Source organism: Scardinius erythrophthalmus, assembly GCF_964197995.2.
Source record: "Scardinius erythrophthalmus genome assembly, chromosome: 18".
In the NCBI taxonomy this organism is placed as follows: Eukaryota; Metazoa; Chordata; class Actinopteri; order Cypriniformes; family Leuciscidae; genus Scardinius; species Scardinius erythrophthalmus.
In genome coordinates this window covers 33777031-33800482 of record NC_138238.1, presented here as the reverse complement: position 1 = coordinate 33800482, position 23452 = coordinate 33777031, and the positions used below count along the sequence as shown (strand labels likewise).

The window sequence follows — 23452 nt, the reverse complement described above, 5'->3', positions numbered from 1 at the left end:
AAATTTCCTACCGTAAATATATAAAACATTTATTTTTGTGAGTGAATGCAGCACAATCGCGAATCATAAATTTACAACTTTAAAGGTGATTTTCTCAATGTTTCTATTTTTTTTTTTTTTTTTTTTTTTTTTTTTTTTTGCATCCTCAGATTCCAGATTTTCAAATAATTGTATCTCGGACAAATATCCTATCTCCTGTCATAACAAACTATACATCAATGGAAAGCTTAGGCCTATGTATTCAGCTTTCAGAAAAAATATTACCCATGTGACTGGTTTTGTGGTCCAGGGTCACATTTGTGGTAGCCTACGATTAAACGAGAGAGAGAAATTAATACTTTTATTCATCAAGGATGCATTAAATTGATCAAAAGTGACAGTGAAGGCATTTATAATGGTAAAAAAATATATTTAATATATTTAATAAAGGCGTAAAGTTTAATGGTAACACTTTACAATAAGGTTTATTAATTAACATTAGTAAATGTATTAACTAACATTAACTAAAAATGAGCAATATATTTGTTACAGTATTTATTAATCTTTGTTAATGTTAGTAAATAAAAATACAGCTGTTCATTGTTTGTTCATGTTAGTTCACAGTGCATTAACTAATGTTAACAAATACGACATTTGATTTAATAACGTATTAGTAAATGTTGAAATTAATATGAACTAAGATTAATAAATGCTGAAGAAGTATTGTTCATTCTTATACGGTTCATGTTAACTGAGGTAGTTAACTAATGTTACCTAATGAATCTTATTGTAAAGTGTTACCAATTTAATAAATGCTTTCTATTCATCGAAGAATCCTGAAAAAGTATCACCATTTCAACGAAAATTTTAAGCAGCACAAATGTTTTCAACATTAATAATAATAAGAAATGTTAAACAGCAAATCAGCATATTAGAATCATGATTTCAGAAGGATCATGTGACACTGAAGAATGGAGTAATTAAAATTCAGCTTTGCATCACAGCAATTAATTACATTTTTAAAATATATTTAAATAGAAAACAGTTCTTTTAATTTGTAATACTATCTCACAATATTACTGTTTTCACTGTATTTTTGATTATATAAATGCAGCCTTGGTGAGTATAAGAGACTTCTTTCCAAACTTTTGACAGGTACTGTTTAAAGAAGGAACAATTTTATAACCAGCCTATTTTTTTAAGGCTATACACAGTAAACCCATTCTTCTGACACTTCATGATGGATTATGATAGCCAGGGGGTCTGGGTTGTTTTTAAGGGTGTCATCTGATGACACTAATTTGACAGGAAATTGAAGCGAGAGGATCGGTGGTTAAGGTCACAGTGGTAGCAGAGGCAATTTCAGAGATGGGCTTAAAATGTGTTCTTGGGGAAATAGTTTTTGTCCCCCATCCCGTAACCTCTGAACATTCAAGCATTGGTGTTTCTTCATCGTTATACCTTAAAGGTGATGCGTGTCATTTCTGTGCCAATAACGGGACTAAACAGAATTGCAGTGTTTGTTTTAGTGATCTGACCAGGTTGGTCATAACTACATTGGCTATAGTTTGGGAGACGTGCAAATCCAGTGATTGTGTATCTTGACTAAAATAATTTAATCCAGTTGGATATCAAATGCAGCATAAATGCTGTTCCAGTTTTCTGCTCCCTCACTTCATAATTTCATGAATGTTTGCAAATGTGCATGTTAACATGTTGTCTCTTACTGTGTTTACAGAAAGCATAGCTATGTAATTACTTTTATTTTTAACCCGAAAACGCTCACCGTCTGTATAATTCATAAACACACCTTTATTCCTTCTTCAAAATAAAAAATAACGACATAGCTCTGGTCTCTGTGAATACAGTAAGAGACAATGGTAACTTTAGCACATTTGCTAACAAGCACATTTAGAAAGGCGATTTGCAAGCATTCACACAATATGAAGTGCGATACTTGCGTTCTGGATATTAATAAGTTCTACACTCACACTCACTTGAACCCTTTGGCTGAATTCAGGAAATACGTCATGTAAGTAGGCAAGTGGTCAAGGACAAAGACTGCAAGTGTGGGTATTGGAATAGGCCTATAGTACCTTTTGGCCCTCTATAGCAATTGAAGCATAAAACTGGCAGACGAACATTTTGTTGTTAACGTGAGCTCCCAGATAGCATGGTGACATTGAAACAATGTTGAGTTTTGATCCAAACCATCATTTTTGTTGAGAACCAGAATTAAAGGGTTAGTTCACTCAAAAATGAAAATTCTGTCAGTAATTACTCACCCTCATGTTGTTCCAACCGCGTAAGACCTTCGTTCATCTTCGGAACACAAATTAAGATATTTTTGATTAAATCTGAGAGCTGGATCGCTTCTCCATAGGCTGCTAGGTGACCGAAACTTGCTGGCCCAGAAAAGTTATTAAAGAGATCGTTAATATAGTCCAATTGACTACAGTGGCTTAATCTTAAGTATATCAAGCGACGAGAATACTATTTTTGTGCGTAAAAACAAACAAAAATAACGACTTTATTCCACTATTCATTTCCTTCTCTCTGGGCCTCGTAGTGTTTTTGCGCTGAGCGTCTGTGTTGCACGTCAACACGCATCACACACATTACCAGCTTCGGCCAATTGTGAGCCTACGTGGTGACGTGTAACACAGACGCGCTACGCAAAAACACTACGTGAACCAACTAGAGGCCCAGAGAGAAGGAAATGAATAGTGGAATAAAGTCGTTATTTTTGTTTGTTTTTGCGCACAAAAAGTATTCTCGTCGCTTGATATACTTAAGATTAAGCCACTGTAGTCACTTGGACTACAGTATATTAACGATCTCTTTAATAACTTTTCTGGGCCAGCAAGTTTCAGTCCCTTAGAAGTCTATGGAGGAGTGATCCAGCTCTCAGATTTCATCAAAAATATCTTAATTTGTGTTCCGAAGATGAACGAAGGTCTTACGCGGTTGGAACAACATGAGGGTGAGTAATTACTGACAGAATTTTCATTTTTGGGTGAACTAACCCTTTAAGGTTGTAACCAGATATTTGACGGTAGCCATTGACATCCATATTATTTGTTTCCTGCTATGGAAATCAATGGCTATGGAAACCTTTTATATTTTTGTAATTGATTGTGTTAAACTGTTAAATAAAATAAATTGACTCAACTGCTGGAAAGGTGTCATTTGAAATTCAAACTATGAAATGGTCAGGAATTTGTTGGCATACCAGTGAAGTGTAGTTAAAATATTAATGTTGTTCCAACATTAACTTGGTACATTAGATGGCAACATTGTTTTATGTTGCCATTCCATTTCAGTTGTATTTTCAGTGTTTCAACAAATGGGATTTAGAAAAAATATCACATTGTAACATTGATCGAACAATATTACCAAAGATTATTTTAGTTAATTTCAGTGTTGATTCAACAGCAGTGACGAAGATTCAACATCATAGTGTAACGTTGATTCAACAACATTACCATTGACTATTTTTATTCATTTCAATGTTGATTCAACAGCAGTGATGTAGAATCAACATAATAGTGTAACTTTGATTCACTGACATTACAATTGATTTTTGTTAGTGTAACGTTGTTTCAACAATACTACAATTGATTATTTTTGTTAATGCTGATTTAATAGAATTACCATTGATGTTTTGGATGAAATGTCACCATTGTTTCAACAGTAATTGCAGGTGCAAACATGATATTGAACTAACATCACTACATTACATTGATTCAATGACATTATCATTGATTTTTTGTTGAAAATTCACCATTGTTTCAACAGGAACTGATGGTGCAAAAGTGATACTGAAGAATCAACACTGTAATCTTAAATCAATACCATTGATTTGTGGTTGAAATCTCAACATTGCTAAACTGAGGGTGCAAAAGTGATACTGAAGAAACTTCACTTTGTAATGTTAATTCAATGCAATTAATGTTGAGCCACCAACATTGACTTAACATTGTTTCAGTGGTTGCTTGTTTTCTGGGCTGTGCTTAGGCTGCACTATTCTGAGTGGATGAATCCTATGGCTTGAGGTTATTGACCCACGGTTCACAGTTATATCTGCGGACACTGCGGATAATCCATGGGTCTGGCAGGTCAAGTAATAAAAAATACCATTCTGATTAATAACTTCAGACTAACATTTGTGAGCAGTGGCACCGGTGCCACCAAGTTCTACAGATGCACATTTAAATGTAATATAAAACATAATATTACATGTTTTGTCAATTAGAAATGCGCATTTGACGGCAGCTTGAGTTGACAGCAGTAGCCTGAGCTTGAGTTATTCCCTGCAGATGGAAATTTATTTTCATTGGTAAAATCATTAACACTGTCAGGAAAGCCCAAAATGCGACCATTTAGTTGCAGTCTGGAGCCCTGCTCAAAACATCATTAGGTTCATCCACGTAGAACAGCAGTGTCGAAGCACACCTGATGTCAAAATTGTTCCTAGTACTTGCAATGTTGTTTCAACCACAGATGTCAAATGAGATCATTTCAGAATGTATCTTTAAGCAGTTAACAAATCATGTGCCACCTTCTTGTTTCATTATATTGATGAAAATATGGATAAATGGAAAGCTGTAGTTTTATCAGGAATGTTTTATTTGATGTGCCCGTTTCTCTGCTTTGTAGAAACACCCAGGTATCATCAAAGGCTGCACAATGAGAGCAGTTTATATATATATATATATTATATATTATATATTTATATATATATATATATATATATATATATTTATATATTTATATATTTATATATATATATATTGTATATATAAACCAGCCTGCCAATAATAAAAAATAAAATGAAACAAAATAAAAATCAAACAAAAACGAAAAAGTTGTTCTCTTCATTTTGGCAAGTTTCTGTAACATAATGTGACCATATACTGAATAATTCTGTTTTGATATAACTCGGTATAAAAAGCACAAAAATAAAGCACTTTGAACTCTGGTGCAAGTCCATTCAAATGACTGTGGCATCAAGCAAACGTACAGCGCATAAGTGCACCTTAGATTCATCACAATTATTTTTCATTGTTGACTATTTACCAAAAATACACTTCAGCGGACAATTGTTTTTGCCTTTTAAACGGTAAAAAGCACATAAATGTATTTGTGAAAGCATACAATACATTGATAACAAATTCCAAATAAAAATAGAATAAAGTACTGATGAGCAAATATCAATGGGCTAAAAACAAGTGTTTGATTTTTAAGGTACTTATGAATGCAACAATCATTGAGAAGCTCATTGTTCAGGGCCATGGAAAAGCAAATATAATACTGAATGAAAGTGCAATTTCATCATTTTCTGCTGCAAATTCAGTTTTTTCCCCCCCTTAAGTTCTTTAAGACAATAGAGCATCTGTTTGTAAGTCACAAGTCACAGTTTTGTCATTGGTATGTGCAGGTTATTCCAAGGCCCCATCCAGAGCTCCTCCTCATCTGACTGAGTACGGTCACTGTGTGATCCTAAAGAGTCCCTCACCTCCTGATTGCCCACTGTGGACTCTTGTTCATCCACATTTTGTGTTCTTTCATCCCCACCATTTACCACGTTTGATTTTGAAGCTATACTCTCTGGGCCTGTGGTGCTGGAGGCCAGGGACCCACTGGAGGGCCTGGTCGTGAGGTTCTGTTCACCTGCTGAGGCGCCTGTGATTATGGGGCTGTTTAAAGGAATTCGCTCTTCGTGCGTAACAGCAAGTTTGTCCATTTTCTTAAAGTGCTTTCCCAGTCGTATTGGAGAGTTGAGCTTGATGTTGTTGGTGTGTGCGACCCGTCGTGTCCGGATTATTGAGCCATTCTGGGCCAAGTATATGCTCCCATTAATGTTGCTGTGGCTGTTCACATTAGATAGGCGGTTCCTGTGCGATTCAGGTGCACTTTCTTCTCCAGTTGAACTAGTCTCGTATTCACGATCTACAATTAGCTTGATCCTCTTTTTTCTACCGTACTGAAAAAAAAGAAAACAGGAGTGTAAGATGACTACAGAATAACAGAAGGTTTTTTTTTTTTTTTTTTTTTTTTTTTTACACAGCACACAACAGTGGTGTTCTGTCAAAGGAGGCAAGGAAGGCAGAGCCTTTCAAAAAGGCACAACTAAAGCTATATTATTAACTGTTGTTTTAATTGATGTCCTACCAATGTGCATATAGAGATGCAAAAAAAATAAATAAATAGAAATTGTAAAATATATTTTATTTAAAAAAAAAGAAGTCATGTGTGTTATAGAGCTGGTAAGTCCCGCCCATCCGTAAAACCCCAAGTGGACCTCTAGGTTGAAAAATCGTCAATGCAAGTGAATGGGAGAAAATAATTATTTTCCGGTCCCATTTGAATTGTGCCATGAATGTGAACATATGTTGTCTGTGAATTGTGAATATGTAGTCCACAAAGTGCTCTCACACAAAGTCTAACCGTATCAAACTTCTACCCGCTAAATTCTAGCATTCTTTACACGAAAAGTTATATAAAAAAATCACAGACAACATATGTTCACATTCATGGCAAAATTCAAACGGGACCAGAAAATAATTATTTTCTCCCATTCACTTGCATTGACGATTTTTCAACCTAGAGGTCCACTAGGGGTTTTACGGATGGGCGGGACTTACCAGCTCTATACTGCCATATGTATGATGAATATGGCTCTCCATTAATTCATACATGTTTTTAGATAAATCCATTTTTTTTATGACAAACGTTGGGCTGGTGATCTGGAAAACTGTTATAACGTGCTGTTAATTATCAAGAAAAATTCAACAAAATATTATTACGAAAGCAGGTTTGATGAATATTAAATGTACACATCAGCTTCCCCAACAATTCCTTCCTGGACCACCACTGCATTAAAAAACAAAGCAACTTAACACACACACTTAATGTCCTTTCATGAGCTCATTAAAAGCAATGTGCTCATTGACCAAATGTCATTGGATTACAGGTTTCTTATGCAACAATGACCAACCTAATTTTGATCTGAACATTAATTGCTGACTTAAACTTTTGAAGGGTGACCTGTACAGGTAACACTACATAGGAAAGAGCATGCATGTCATCCAGCAAAGGTTAAGGAGAAATGCCAAGTTGTGCTCAGCGAGAGGAAGACAAGAAGAACAACTCGAATCAGACGAGGGCATTCAAAAGGCCAATAAAAAGTTCAACACAAGAAATGAAGGTACTGGATAGTCTTACTGAACATATCAGAATATACTTCAGGAGGCATCGACAATATCAACTGCATCTGAATTAGAGTCCTCATCCTCCCCATCTACTTTAAGGATTCTTGGTCCATCCGAAGAGCTTGCACTATCACCAGGGCTGCCACATTTCTCTGGAGTAATTCCTCCTTCTTCGTTCTCATCTATTGGAGACAGTTTGTCGATCTCTAAAGCTCTTGCTACACTACTGCTGGCCACCGAGAAGCTGCTCATGCTGTGGAAGCTTGAATCGGGTCTTCTCTCTGGAGAACGGCTGCTTTTAGACCTAGAGGACTCTGGATCCTTATTTTGGCCCTCAGAGTCACCTTCTTTCAACTGCCCTTTGCCTTCCCTATCATCCTCATTCATGATGGTCTCTTCTAATGCTTTGGTGTGGGTGAAAGTAGTTGCAGGTTCTGGAGATGATCTGCTGCTCTTTTGCCTGTAGGTTGCTGATCTCTGGGTACCACTGCCAGCAAAACTAGCTTTGAACTTGATGCTTTCAGAGGTTGTGCTGCTGTGTCTGGACGGGGAAGACCTGACAGGTGACGCTGTTCCTCTTTCCTCTGATTTGACACTCTCTATTCCGCTGCTATCTTCCTCCGAGCTTGACTCCTTTGCAGCCTCTTGTCCGGAATCGGATTCATTCTCCGTCTCGTATGTTCTCTCTGTGTCTGACTCTTGTTCTGTCTCAATCTCTGTGTCTTGGTCTGAGTCTGATTCAGTCCTTGACTCTATGTCAGTGTCATCTAGCGGAGTTTTTATTTGGCTCTCCCTGTCTGAATCAACAGGACTCTGGTCTTGATCATCATCCGAGTCTAAACTACTCATATGTGCTCCTTCTTGGAGTCTGTATGGATGGTAAGGTGTGAACGACATGGCACTTCCAGTGTACGACTGATGAATTATGTCTTCCCAGTTTCTACCTCTTTCTTGCTCACTTTCCACAATATCACCTGGGATTCTCTGTGATTCTCTCTCTGGCTCTTTGAGTACCCAAGAGTTTGAGGCGTTTCCATTACTCTCATGATCTACAGTCCCACTAATGCTACTCAGAGTGTTCTTTTGAGTCTGCAATGTTTTAAAGATGTTCATCTGACTCAAAACTTTACCAAGTCTTGTCTTTGCTGAAGGCATGGCTTCTTTAGTCTGGAAATAGCTTCCATCAATGACCATGCCATTGTCCACACAGTTTGAATGCTGCATCCTGGTTGGTTTGGGGTCATCAGTACTTCCTCCTTTCTCCTCAGGAACTGCAGTCGGAAAAATTTTGTTGTTCTTCCATGGAAGGTGGAATGGAGCTGGACTGGACCTTCTGTCAAACATTTGGCTGAGTTGTATGGGTGCTTTGAGTGTAGTTTCAGCCTTTGAGCTGTAAGGGTGTGTTATGCCCTCAGATGGTCCAGGCAGGTGTTTCTCAAGCCCTGGATGTTGGTCTCCAAAACATAGTCTAGGCCTCCATGGTGGAGACTTGCCTGGTGGTGGAGCCAGCCTTCTGCCTTGCCTCACAACCTATTACATTGATATTAGCCAGGATTTTTATCATTCAGAATATTTAGTTAACAATTCAAATCACTCATCATCTTTGTGACTTTGGCCATTTCACATGACTCACGTCAGCATTCCCAAATGCACTTTGGGGAGTGTCAAGGGACAACATTACCCCCAGTACAACATTGTAACACTATGGTTAAATTTGAACTTGAACCCAATTTCCATTGATTACTGGACAATCAGCATGATATATCATTACTTGGGTGATGCCAGCAAAAATCAAAACATAATGATCAGGGATGGCCAATTCCTATCCTGCAGAGTTTAGCTTCATCCCTAATCAAACACACCTGCCTGTAATTTCCAATTAGGGATGGAGCTAAAATCTACAGACCAGTGAATCCTGAACCCTCCTGGACCGGACTGGCCCATCCCTGCCCTAAATTGTTTGCAAAACTCTTGTGAGAATCACCCTAACCATACACCTTGGAGTAAATGTGCTCTTGTATGAGGATCAACTTCTAGATATTCCTGAGTGATAATGAACATATCTGTTTAAAGCAAAATATCATCAAAAACATATCATTACATTTAGAGTAAAAGAAAATTGACCAGTATTTTTATTTCATTTTTTGCAATGATTCTAAGTAATCGCAAGGACCTATTTTTTGTAGGCTCAAATATGTTTCATTTGGTTGCACTATGTTTACTGTTCATTGTGTAAACCTCCGGCTTCCTTGCCACCTTGTTATCTGCTTTTCATGTGAATGTCAAAGTGCTGAAGGCATTGGAGCCCTGCCATGAGTCATGTGTAAGGGCCTTAAGCCAGAGGCAGGATAAAACTAACTTTATTAAAAAATCCTGCACATTGTATTGGTTTAAGCCAACCAAACAGAACAAATAAATATGTGATACCTCTCCCTCAGATTCGTGTGGACTGTAGTAGTAGCTACCGTCATCTTCCATAATCACCTCTCCATATTCATCATACATTCCTGCTGGAGAGATCAGCTTCCGTCGACTCCCATACTGAGGCAAGTCATATCTAAACAACAGGTTTACATGATTAATGCATATTCCTCAAACACACACACCAATGCAAACATTCCTGAATAAATGAGCAACAACTTTGTCCCTATCCACTAAATCAAAACTATAACATTTGGAACAGAGAAATGAAATGGCAAATCCAATAAGTAAGATCTAGTAGCAGAACCTCCACATAACACTGAATGGAAAAGGTCAAAACAGACCTTCATTAAAGGACTTTGAGTATTCCTGGGGAGCAGCAGGCTGTCTGAACCCAAATACAGCTCAGACAGCCCATTTAACAAGAAACGGGCTGAAATTCAGGATTATATTGACCCTCACCCGCCTGTAGTCATGGAGGCCTTTCAATTGGATTTATTGAGAATAAAAGGATATATAAGACCAATGTGAGATATGGATGGGGACTGCTACCGATGCAATTTGTATGACCTACTTTAAAACATAGTAAGAAAACTTACTAGCATTTAATTCTGCTCAAATATATTTGATAGTCTGCAATTACCATCACTTCCCTCAGGAGGGCATTCATTTATAGCATTTATTATTTCTATTTTCTCCAGCTCATTATGATTCCAGTTCACCTTGCACAAGCATCAGTAAATAATCGTATTTGCTATTACAGTCAAAAACACAAATTGATGCCCACAATGTTAAGGGAAAATGACAAAGTTCATCATCTGGAAGAGATAAAATGGTGCGAAAATCATACAAACTGATTTATTAAAAGCAGCAGGCCAGGAATATATCTGAAAGGTGTGATTTGGGCCAGCAGCACATTTTAACCAATGAACGCACACTCACCCATGGTCATAGTTATAGTAATCCTGTGTATAATAGTCCTGTCCTGGGTCAATGCCAGATTCCATAGAGAGCTCCTGCAAGCGGAGTAAAGAGTTATAATTCAAAGTGTGCATCGCTTTAGGCGAAATCCTTGGGGAAGTCAGATGAAAGTGCTGTCCATTACAAAAAAATAATAATAAAATAAACGATTCTGAATTCAGTATACAGTATTTGTATATTCTAGCATGTTCAGCTCAACAGAAACAGTTTTCTGCAAGGAGAAAGGTTGAGATTCTCTACTCTACCTCTGGTCTCAACAGTGAGGGCCGAAGCAACTGCTGTTGCTGCACAGCATTTAGAAGAGAAACAGTGCAGAAACAAGAGAGAAATGTAGGAATATTACATTTATGAATTTATGAGGTGGTGAATAATTGAAGATGAATACAGTTGGATCCACAAGTCTGAGATTACACTGAATTCAAAACAAAATCTAAATTTACATCTGAGAGTTGTAAGTCTGAAAAAATGTAACAAAGCATCAAATCAGCAAATTTGCGACAAATGAGAACGGATTTGTACAAAGATTTACTTGCTTTCAGACACTGACATTCTTCAATTTTTGTTTATTTTAGTTAAAATTTTCACTCATATTATGCCTATGAAATAAATTGTATTTTTTCCAATCCAACAAGAAAACCTGAAAATAGAAGCATTTTCACTAGTGTTGCCAGACTTTAGGATCCCATTGTAAAATATAGGGAGAAGAGAATAAATCTGTTTACATATGAAGTCTTGAAATGTTGACTGGGACAATTAGTAATTATACAGTTTAGTGTCAATATAAACATAACTATTTATCAATCATATTGCTGTTGCTATAGTTTTATAAGAGACACTTGGTGTACATTCATAAAATCTAACCTCCTAAGAACAAAAACATTTGAGAAATGTTATCAGCAAGTCAAACTCCAGACTGACAGATCTAGCCTTCAGCAATTTTAAAGATGAGATCTTGACAAATAGTTATTTCCTCTCTCATCACTGTCCCTATCAAAAAGCATCAACTGATAAAAATGATGGCCAATAAAACTGTCTCAAGATGGGACATTATTTAAACATAATGCAATTCCAAAGAATATAAACACATACCTCGTGATGCCCGTAGCCTCTCCTGTGAGGAGATAACAGTATGGAAATAAAGTCAGTAAGGTCATCGAAATAAAACCTTGATATTTAATATCTTTATTCTTTTTTCTCAAACTGGATGGTCAGATCACAAAGTCTTTAAATGTTTAGCATATACATGATATTGAAGTCCTTGAGTCCTAGAGGTTTCAAAGACGATGTCAATAAAGCTTTTGCATGGCTGTCTCAAACTCTGATGAATAATGTATAACTGTGAAGAACTGAGCATATGTGTGTGGATTAATATGCAGAAATGCAGAAGATATGGGGGAAAAACTAATGGTTGTCTTCAGCACAATTTCCCATGATGATGCATTAGGATTTTAATAGGTAACACTTTATCTCAATAGTCCACTTCTACTAAGTCTACTGGTCATTAGAGTATTAGTGCTGTCTGCTTCATATCTGCTGATGGTCCGCCAACAGACATTCTACTGACTAAAAGTAACTTTCCAAGTCAACTTCCACTAACCCAACAGTCTACTAATGCTATAATGAGAGTTATTTGACATGTCGTTGAAAAGGTACTTACAGTTAGTAGAATGTCTAAAGGGGACTATAGAAAATTAAGCGTAACCTACTAATATGTCAATTTATTTTTTTAACCACTAAAACTTCTTTATCGACTGTGCTATTAATTATGAGATTTTAGTCTTGGGAACATTAGTTTAGGGGTCAGTGAGTGTTCATTACCTCATCGAATAATGATTCAGTGTTAACACAACTAATTCAAAGTAGACAATACGAGAATGGCATGCCTTCAGAGGAGAAAAGCTTTACACTGTTTAGCTGCAAGGACACATGGCACACTGTTTGTTTATCAGTCAGATGAATGTTAACACCCTCAAGCCTTTAATGATATTAGACAATATCATCTGTGACAATGCTTGGCACGCAAAGACAGCCTAAAAAAAATTGATAACAGTTTATCAGGTGTGTTAGGGGTACACAGAGTGTACATGGAGACGGGCCAGCCTTTCCTAAGTGGTAGGGCCATTTCACTGAAAGCGTAGCGAATTAAAATTCTCTCCAGGCAGCAGATCAGCGAGAGCAAATTACAGCAATTCTTCCCTGATGTGGGCATAACGAGGGATTCAAATGAAGATTTATCTGTTAACGATAATGCGACTTTCAAGGGACTTCTGTTTTGTTGACTTTTCTCTCTCTATGCGAGCGTGTTTGCAGGTGCAGTAATGTGGCAGTCCATGAATTAAACATGATGTATTACATGACATGTAATTATAATTAAAGTATATAATTATACACTATGATTAAATACTAATTATGTTATATAGTTTTAACTGGGTCATGGTACGATTGCAGTGGCATTTCCATCTCCTTTTTTGTCTTTCAAAAAATGAAACTTAAATTAAACCTAGTGGTCTATATTAATTATCTTCTTTCTGATTTCCTTCAAGGTCACACTAAATAATTATTGATTTACATTTTTTTTTTACCATTGGCTGGCATGCTCTTTGTAGGTGGAGTTAATGTTAATTAAAATAATGGGAACCACTGAAAGCACATAGAAGAAGGTATTTTAGATTCAAAAAGGCTACCATATAGATCTCACATCATGTTATATACAGTATATGATGTTGAGATCTATATGGTAGCCTTTTTGTATTTAAAATACCTTCTTCTATGTGCTTTCAGTGGTATATATAATTATTTTTTTCAATTATATAAATTATATTAATGATAACAGGGCAAAAACCACTGATATGTCAAAAGCCCCTTGCATTTTTTTAAATGGATTTTGACCAAAAATGCAGAATTTCATTAAGATTTGTGTGATAAATACAAACATAAAAAAGTTATTTATTACTATTATAAATAATATAAATAGTTACCAAAGTATAAATAGGTTAAAAAGGCTCACTCACAAAAAAATGACCACACTTACAATATGCATATTAATTAAATGAATGTGTAATTATGTCATGATTCCTGTTTTGTGTTCCCCTATTGTGTGCACTTTTGTTATTTCCTGTTCTGTGCCATGTTTTGTAGTCCTTTGTAGTTTTTCTTGTTTATTAATGTCCCCAGGTGTTTCTGATTAGCCACACCCCCTTGTTATATTGTTTAGCTTGTTTGCCTTTGTATTTAAGACCTGTGTCTAGTTCAGTCTTGGTGAGTTCTTAATGTTATTGTATGTTGGCTGTTCGTTTCCCGTTTCCCGTGGCTGAGTTTGTCTAGTTTTGGGTTTATTTAGTTTGCTGCACGTGGATCCTGCTTCCTCCTATCATTCAACCAGATCGTTACGAATTACATATATCAATGTATGTGTTAGCACATTGTTCTTTTTATAATCAAAAACACTAAATTAATGTGTTGACATTGACAGTACTAGTTTTAAACATATATGCTTTTCTGCAGTTTGTATCTTGCATCTGTTTTGAAATGCTGACTAAACATACAATAGTGGTGACAGATGAATCTTATTTGATCATGCTAAATTTAACAGAGCTTTCCCTCCTCCCTCTGATTGCCATAAGGATGTTTGCTTGTTTGTCTGTTCTCGAACACTGTTAATATGTCATGATGGCAACTGCTAGTCTTAATGGAACATGGCACTACACAGTAGATAAACAAATCAAGATATGAGATGGGAAAGTGTGGCATGCCTGGGTTATCTGCAAAGAAATTGTGAAGGAATAGTTATTTATGATAAGTTTTAGGTATTTCCAGGTTTTAAGCTTTTCTTTGCCAAGGAAGTGACACATGAGTATTGACACAACTCATCTTTGCTCTGTAAAAGAACTTTAAATGGTTGCATAAGAAAGAAAAGGATAATTACAATTCAGATTACAAATAAATGGAAGAAAGAAGAACAAATCACAATTTAAATAACAAATATTGCAATAATGCTTAGCATTCATTAGGAGATTTTCTGACTTTTCTCTTAAATTTCTTTAGTTTAACAACACTGAATAAAGCCAAAAATATATAGCACATGAACAATGAGGTGACCTACAAAACAAATATCTGTATTAAGGGGCTGAATTTATTGCAGAACTTTAATAGGGAAAGAGGTTTAAAACAAAGCCTAACCAGAATATCCGAGTCACATCAATACAGTGCTGCTCATTGTAAACAGAAGGTGGAATCATTACAGAAACAGAACATAATCAATTTTCATAAGGTCACGGAGACATTTCTGAATGTGCTACAGCACAAGAACAAAAACAATATGGTATAGTTGTGTACTGCTGCGAGTCGACAATAATCGGATGTAATGGTTCAGTATCCATCCATTAGTATCACAACAATTAAAGCTGGGATTAGGAGGACGTTTGCTGAATTGAATGCAGCGTGTTTCCATCTCAAAGAGTAAATGGAGGACATGTCGCCAATCACACAAGCCTATATCTCACACACACACACACACACACTAAATTGATTTAGCCGGTAATTACAACCAACTTGAAGACTCGGTTGCCTCTCAAACCTCCTAATGTGTGCACAGTCACGTAACATAAAGCCATTTAACATTAAAACAAACTTGTTTCTTTTCTGCACCTTTCTAGTCCTTCTACCAGAGACCCATAACAGCTGTGTCTGATACTGTTAATAAATTGATCATAGTTTACATAAATATCATGTGACAGATATTGGTGAAAACTGGTAGAGAGTTTAAATGTGGCCACAGAGGCTAAGCTAACACAATTATCAAAAGAGGGAGAAAAGAAGAAAATAAAGAAAAAATGAGAGGTGAGAGCATGCAGTGTACCCCAGAGAAAAAGCTTTATAGAGGACATTGATCCCATCCAGTGACAGTAACTTATAGCCCAACATTAGGGCATATGAATAAGAGAATTTCTGAATAAGTAATAATGTTTTGTGTACTAAAACAGTTTGAAGGGATACAATAAAATGCCTGTATGAATGGTTTAAACTCAACTAAATAACAAAACACTCTTGCAAAACTGATTAAAAATATTTTACAAAAACTGTGAAGCACAAACACTTGATTTTGTGTTATAGTAAGATGAAACACAATGGTAAGACAAAAAGTAAAGATGACAAAAATGTAGTGATAGTCTAATGGGCCATTCACACAGGACACATTCTCTTGCTCCATCGCCATTTTTTAATGATTAAATTGGCATTTTTGGTCTATGTGCACGTGTGCTAGATTAACCTTTTTTTTCCCATTTCACTCTTCAGTGTCTGGTGCCACATTTTAATTATTTTATTTACAGTGTGGTGGATCAATGTCAGGTTACAAAACATCACGTTTCTGGGGGTTTAAAAAACATTTACATGTATGCTTTAATCCAAAGTGACTTAAAGGAGAACTCCATAGGTGATCATAGGTAACTAAACCTATGCGCGTGAACTCGACAATCGACTACTGTGGATTTCGACCGAAAACAGGAAGTAAATACAGGTATGTGCGCTGGCTGAATTAACATCACTTTTATTCATATCTTTCACATCTACTGCAGTCAGATTCACCGTGATCACTCTGAAGGAATCACTCACATGGCTGGGCACTTGTAATGACACATCAAGGTTGTTAAGAGTCTAAAAGCAGATTTAAAACTTGCCCCATTTAAGTCAACAGGGTGCAAATTTTAAAAAGAGGATAACACGGTGTAGGCAACACCGTTTTTTGTCGTTGTTCTCTGTATTGACAGCACTCCAAATTTACAAAAAAATTAGCTCAATGTTAAAATTGACCGGAGTTCTCCTTTAAGCCGCGTTTCCACAGAAATTACCCGGAACAATATGTCCAAGGAACTTTTTTCCAAGGAACTTTTTTCCCCAGACCTATTGCTGTCTGCGTTTCCAGCGCGGTCTAAAGTACCATGAAGATTAGGCAAATAGTCCAGTGACGTAGGACTGTGCGCAACTTTACAGTTCCTGCTGGATTTCCTCTGAATTTAAGCTTAAAACCTGAACCTGAATCTGTTGTATTTTTTAACCTCCATTACTGATTCGAATAGCAGACGTGATTGGTGATTGAAATAAAATGCTGCATGGAGTCAACCAATCAAAATGCAGCATGAACTAAACCAATCAGCATGTTCAGCTCCCAAGTCCCACCCCTGAAAGTACTACCTTGCGAGCAGGGACTTTCGGAGGGGGAAATATTTACCCGGAACTTCATTTAGACCCTGCTTCCTGTGGTCGAAACACAACGAGTACCTGAGGAAAGTTCCTGCGGTGGAAATGCAGCTTTACTTTGCGTTGAAAGTATACCTTTAATCAAACTATGCATTCCCTGGGAAGCATGGCATTTCTAGGAACACCTTGTCCATAATATTTACATATGAACATGACTTCTTTTCAGTTCCGCTGTACTAAAATGCATCCTGTGTGAACTGCCTCTAAAAGAGTGATAGCAACATGGACAAATAGAGTGTCACATGATAGTGGACTGAGATGGAAAGCGTTTCTCCAGCTCCTCCACTAGTGAGTTCATGTTTGGATTGGGCTCTGGTGGTGGTGCTTCTTGCACAGGCTCCGCATCTGACACGCCAGCCTCTGGTTCGACAGACACTTGTGGTTTGGGGACAATCTTTGGCGGGCACTGCTTTTTATCTATTTGTCTGTACATGTTGGCAACAGATTTCTCTAAGTCTGCTATGTTCTGGAAGTTCTTCAGGATCCCCTTGAGTTCCCTCTTAGGAGGCTCCGGCTCGGACGGCGGTGGAGGTGCTGCGGGGCGTAAGGACACCGGTCGGAGGGTTGTGATGGAGGGAAGAGGAGGAAGGACGAATGGAGAAGGAGGCATGGGACGGGAAAAGACTGGTGATAAGGCAGGGGGGAGAGGAGGAGGAGGTGGAGGGGCTGGATGTGGAGGAACAGGTGAGGATGGAGGGATAGGAATAGACTGGGGTGGGGGACTGAAGGGGGGTGGAAGAGGTGGTGGTGGTGGAGGACTGGAGGGAGGTGGAGGAGGTGGTGGTGGTGGGGCAGGTATATCTGGAGGGTCGGGGATAATCTCCACATTGACCTCATAAGACTCCGCATCAGGATAGGAAGTTATTCTGCTGTACTTCCGCAGAACTGGCGGAGTGGGCTTGTGACTGGGCGGAGGTGTTCCGTCACTCTGGGTAATGATTATGGATGGGGGCCTGTTGTTATGTCCCATGATTGAAGATTGTGGGGTCTCAAAAACAGAGAGAAAGATATCAGAAGAGAGTGACCCACGAGAGTCCTGGCCTTGCCTTTGCCTCATGTCCTGCATGGCCTGCTGCTCAAACTGCCGTGCCTGCTCTTTTACTGTCAATTTGGGCTCTGTGTCTTCGTCCTCAAGCCCATCAAATTCATCAATCATTTCTTTACTGCCCTTAAGGCCAGACTTCAGAAGTTGCAGTTCCCACTGAACTGGGTCCATTACCACCCTTCTACTCCGTAGGGCTTCATTGGTCTCACATTTGTGCAATCTAGAGGGTAAAGTCCAGGACTGTCCTGAGCCTGCAGATGGGAAGCGCAGGATGGACTTTCCCAGACCTCTCATGTTGGGTGAATACATGCCCAGGAGATACCTCAGATTTTGGTGCTCGGGGCTGCTGAGGGTGCCGTCATCATGGTACAGGGGGTTGGTTGTAGTAAGCGGGTTCTCATCTGAAAGGAAGGTAATGTTGCTTTCCGACTTGGGCAAGTTGTTCAGTAGGATTCCATTAGCGGTGGAAAGCTTGTGAGCAGCGATGGCACGGGTGGCAAATGAGCTAATGAGACGCTGCCGATCGCCATCCTTCAGAACACACCTCTTAGTCCTGCTTTCAGCATAACCGCAAAAAGAGACAAAGAACGACTTAACAGAGGATGTGTACAACAAGGTAGACGGGGAAGTAGGATGGAAGCCAGCTACAAAAAGCACCTGCCTTGATTGACTTCAGTAAAAATAACAAAAAGTGCTAATTAAATCCTAAGCAAACATCTACAACACATTCCAATGAAGGGCACTAACACAGTTCTTAGCTAATATCACTAATTAGAAGGAGCGAGGCAACTGATCACAATGCTAGGCAATGGAAGGCAAGAATGTTCAACAGCTTTCTGAGAAACAATCACAAATACATCACTACCTTAATTAAATTGTCTAAAACATTTGGAAACAGATGACTGCCTACTTACTTAGGTCTGATATCCAAGAAATGAGAATGAGAGATGAGGAAAAGACAAAAGATATATATATATAAGTGAAAAGTTTTATAAAGTTTATACTGTAAGTGTTAGTCTTTTAAGGGGGAATCCAGCCCAATGCCTGGTTCAGATTACACGATTTTAGCCCGATTTTGGCGCGATCCGTTTGATGTAGGGTATCGTGGGGATTCGTAAACGACAACGGGCGTCGGGGCGCAAGATTCGATCGTTTCATCTCGTATAGTGTGTCATAGTGGGCGACAACCTACGCCGTGTCTGCAATGCTTCACATCATGATAAAAAGACTAGCATGAGAGAGTGAGCGAGTGTGTGTGAGTGTGTGTGTGTGCGCGAGTGAGTGAGTGAGTGAGTGAGCGAGAGTGTGTGTGAGTGAGAGTGAGTGATTGAGTGAGTGAGAGTGTGTGTGTGTGTGTGTGTGTGAGTGAGTGAGTGAGTGAGTGACCGAGAGTGAGTGTGCGTGTCTGTGTGTGTGTGAGTGAGTGTGTGTGAGTGAGCATGTGTGTGTGAGTGCGTATATGTGAGTGAGTGAGTGCGTGTGTATGTGTTTGAGTGAATGTGTTTGAGACGGCACGCGATGACTGGTCGGAAAGCAACGTGTAGTCTGACATGTTTCTTGTCCACGACACGACAAGATTTTAGGAGTCAAAATCGTGTAATCTGACACAGTGACTATCGTAACAGACAAAAAAATTGTGTAATCTGAACCAGACACAACAACAGACACAATTAGATCCGGGTAGCAGTATAAAAACAGCCAGTTCAGAAAGAGGGTATGCTCACGTAAAGCTTAATTAGGTAATATGCACCAAAGCTGTCTAGAAAATGAAAACCAACAAGAAATCAGTTGGTTGCTTATTCTTCCTCCACACAGGGAGTATATGGAAATCCCTGGAATTGTATGATAAAAAGTAATGAAATTCGGCATATTCATAGAAGACAAACTGTCTTTTATTATGCCAGTTTTGGGTCAAAAGTTATGGAACAATTTAAAATAAACAACAAAAAAAGGTACTTTCTTTCTGAAAAAATAAAATAAAAATGGTTGGCATGCAAAACACTTCTGAATATGACAGTGAAAAAGATGGGAATTTTGATTGTATCTTGGCAACAAAACTTTTTTGCCAATTAAATTGCCGTGGGGGCAAATCTCCTGCCTTCCTTCACCTCCTAAAAAGTCCAGTCTTCAACAAATTTGAGTCAGATGATAATCAGACCATGATAAAAGTGGATCTTTGGTATTCCAACAAACCTTCCTGTAATATTCTATGAAATGATGACTACAAACGCACCAAACAAGACGGGAAGCTTTATATTATAACTTTTTTTGAAACCTTGTGAGCTTGGGACCATACCCTAGGGGTAACAAAACAGTTTGGTGATCACCCCAACCTGGAACACCATCAACAGAAGCCCTTGCCCAAGCTTTGCTTAGCCATAAAATCAGGTTATGTTAATTCATATGTTTATTAATTAGAAATACTGCACCCAGAGCATCTTAACAACCAAACAAAAAATTCCATTTACTCAAATTGAAGTAAGTAAGTAAGTAAGTAATTTCTTGTTCTAATCGTACAACTCTAATTCCTTAATTTAGAGTCATAAACAGACTTTTTTAAAAACATTTTTAGACTATTTATGTCAGTCAATGTTTGGAGACATTGACAAGTAAAGTTCTGAAGGTATAAAACTTACATGGTGCTGTCGCCGAGCTCTTCATACAGATTGTTGGTGGCAGCACCTCCAGATTTGCCAGTGGGAAGCGCCATTTGGATCCTGGCTGTTTTTGCACATTCTGCCTGCCGTCTTTAGATAATGAAGTCAACAAGTTGAGCAAAATAAAAGCATTTCTTATATAATGAAATATTCTCTGGACATTTAGCTATTTTGGAGTTTCTCAGATAAAAATAAATAAATAAATAAATAAATAAATAAATAAATAAATAAATAAATAAATAAATAAATAAATAAATAAATAAATAAATAATAATTAGATCAGTGGTTCTCTAATTGTGGGTCAGAGACAGCAATATAATAATAATAATAATAATAATAATAAACAATACTTTGTAAATAATAAAATGCAACTAAGCATATAATCTTGTATAGTTAGGAGTGCACAGTAAAAATACTTTTTTTAAAGCCAAAAGTTGTTAATTAAAATGGTATTTTAGCTAAAATGTATCTAAGCTAGTCATATTTTGGCAAACGCCACCATGGACAGGTTGCACGTGCCCTCGTCCTTGGAAAATTACACACACACACACACACACACACACACACACACACACACACACACACACACACACACACACACACACACACACAAAAAAAAAAAAAATCCCAGACTACATTAAATACGGGTTGCAATGAGGATAAACATAATTTGCATTTTTTTGCAGTGAATTATCGACTGTCAACAGCATACACATTTAAATTCAAGAGACATTTAGAAACCAAACACTCAAAATATATTTTTTTATGTTAATACATTTCATTGTTGTTGATTTTTGTTGTTGTATCATTTGACTTTTGTACGTCAAGCTATTTAGGTAGTGTTGGGTTGCTATTTGGTTTTTGCTATTATATTTTTTGAATGTAAAATCTGGGTCTTGAAGCAATATCATTTGAGAACCACTGAATTTAATAATGCTTGAGAGAGGGAAATGTTAACCAACATATCATAACACATACACGTCTCTGTACAATACTTACTCTTTGAATCTGAAATTGGTGCATTGTGAAAAGAAAAAAAAAAGAGATATATTAGACGATGACACTTATTGCACAGCAGTATCAGTAACAGCACTGCAAAAATGTATGGTGGATTTCAGCCACACAATTAATAAATTGGCTCTCTGATCCCAATAAGTATGAATTATCTTCATCCTGAACTAAACCATCAGTGATTCTAGAATGACCCTTATATCTCTAGCTCAGATCCTGTCATCTCATTCCTGAATCTCATCGTCAGGTCTGCCATATGGCACTGGCTCAGCTGGCACAACATGTAAAACTCAACTACAGACGGTTTTCTCATATTTACCTCTCATGGCCTTAATTAATCTTCTTTCACACCGAATAAACACAAGACCAGGCAGTTCTCAAAGGTGTTACCATTGTGAAAAGAGAGAATGTGTGAACGTGTAAATGTTGCACTGAAATCCCAGCGGAGGGAAGCTGCCTGCTTAACACAAAATGTTTCTAACTTTAATGAACTTTACATTTTTTTTATTAGTTGCTAAGTGGAGAAATCTTCAGTCTGAGCAATCTTTCCACTGATTCACTTGCATTCCCACACAGGGCATGAAAGTAACATAATATTTCTGTTAAAAATAAAAAAATAAAAAATAAAAACTAGAAAAAAGGCAACGATTTACAACATATGGCTAATTTTACTAAACATTATTATTAAAGGCCATTTTTGGGAATTTGGATTTGAGCTTTAAGGTGTACTGGACTATATAGTGGTGACACTCACTGTCGGTAGGTGATGATGACGATGAGAATGGCTGGGATACAGCACATGATGATGATGACGGCCAGGGCCAGCAGTGCTCCTTCAGTGTATCCAACAGACTGAACCGCCTTCTTTACGCTCTCCACCACATCCGGTGTGCGGATCTCCAGAATGCGTCCTCCGCGACCTAGGTAGGGCTGGAACTCCTTATTGATATCCAATAACTTCCCATCTAAAAACCTGGGAAAAACCAAACGAACAGTCACGTATGTGGCCTTGTATATGCTATTCGATTAGTTTTGCAGTGCAAGCAACATAAATCTGGCAATAGAGATCTCACTTGCTTTTTAGACAATCAGTGAATGGCTAAGCAGACGTATTTAAATGTAACTTTTATAATAAAGTTCTCAAATATGTCCCCATTTTTGTTTAAATGCAATGTAATGTGCACAATTTCTAAATATCATTCACATTGCAGACAGCTAAACAAAACGTTGATAAAAGAAATGTTGTCTATATTAGAACTAAAGGGTTTTAAAGTGCATTCCACAGCCTACAATTCACGATTTGCCCGTACAAGCGTTAGAAACAGTGCTGTCTGAGCAGGATAATTACTGTGACAAGACAGACAATATGGCTAAGGATTTAACCACAAGTCTCATTTTTATGAAAAATGAGAAAATGTCTAAACAAACAAACACACACTCCATCTGCTTTATCGTGCTGCTTGAAAAAAAAAACCGGGCAAACATAAATGCACGTCGTAAGACTAACTAATGGCTAGGGATGGATGGCCTCTTAAATCAAGCTATAAGCAATTTTATTTCAAAGTTATTGTGGAACCTGATTGACGCAACACAAAATAAATGATTATTCATAACAAATTAATAAGTTATACATCTGTGCAGACTGGTCAAAATGAGCCGAGAGCCACAGACAGCCAACATGCTTCATCTTGTAGTTGGTAAAAATGAAGTCATATTTCCACCTCCAGTAACAGAACACAATAACGGGACATTTTTTTTTACGTGGTGTTACATTTTTCAAATCCAAAACATGTCCACTTGATGCACCAACAACATTGTTGTGGCATTTTTTAGATGTGTAGCTCTCTGAATTTTCACATTAATCCATGTAAATAATAAAGCATTCC

At 37.5% G+C, this 23452-nt stretch overlaps 1 protein-coding gene across 4 annotated transcripts in view; it reads right to left on the bottom strand.

Moving 5' to 3' along the window:
• Nucleotides 1-4791: 4791 nt before the first annotated feature.
• pcdh15b (protocadherin-related 15b) overlaps nt 4792-23452 on the bottom strand; it is a 235274-nt gene continuing 216613 nt past the window's right edge. The window contains exons 31-37 of one of the 4 annotated variants that reach the window (XM_081393091.1): nt 22321-22539; nt 20535-20645; nt 11685-11706; nt 10841-10879; nt 10557-10630; nt 9621-9750; nt 4792-5965 (exon numbers count right to left, since the gene is read on the bottom strand). In XM_081393091.1, the coding sequence (XP_081249217.1) occupies nt 5393-5965; nt 9621-9750; nt 10557-10630; nt 10841-10879; nt 11685-11706; nt 20535-20645; nt 22321-22539 (1168 nt within the window). In that variant the 3' untranslated portion in view covers nt 4792-5392. Of the gene's footprint in view, nt 5966-9620; nt 9751-10556; nt 10631-10840; nt 10880-11684; nt 11707-20534; nt 20646-21509; nt 22540-23452 lie in introns of those variants that run through there. The other 3 variants (XM_081393093.1, XM_081393092.1, XM_081393094.1) reach the window with 3 other exon arrangements.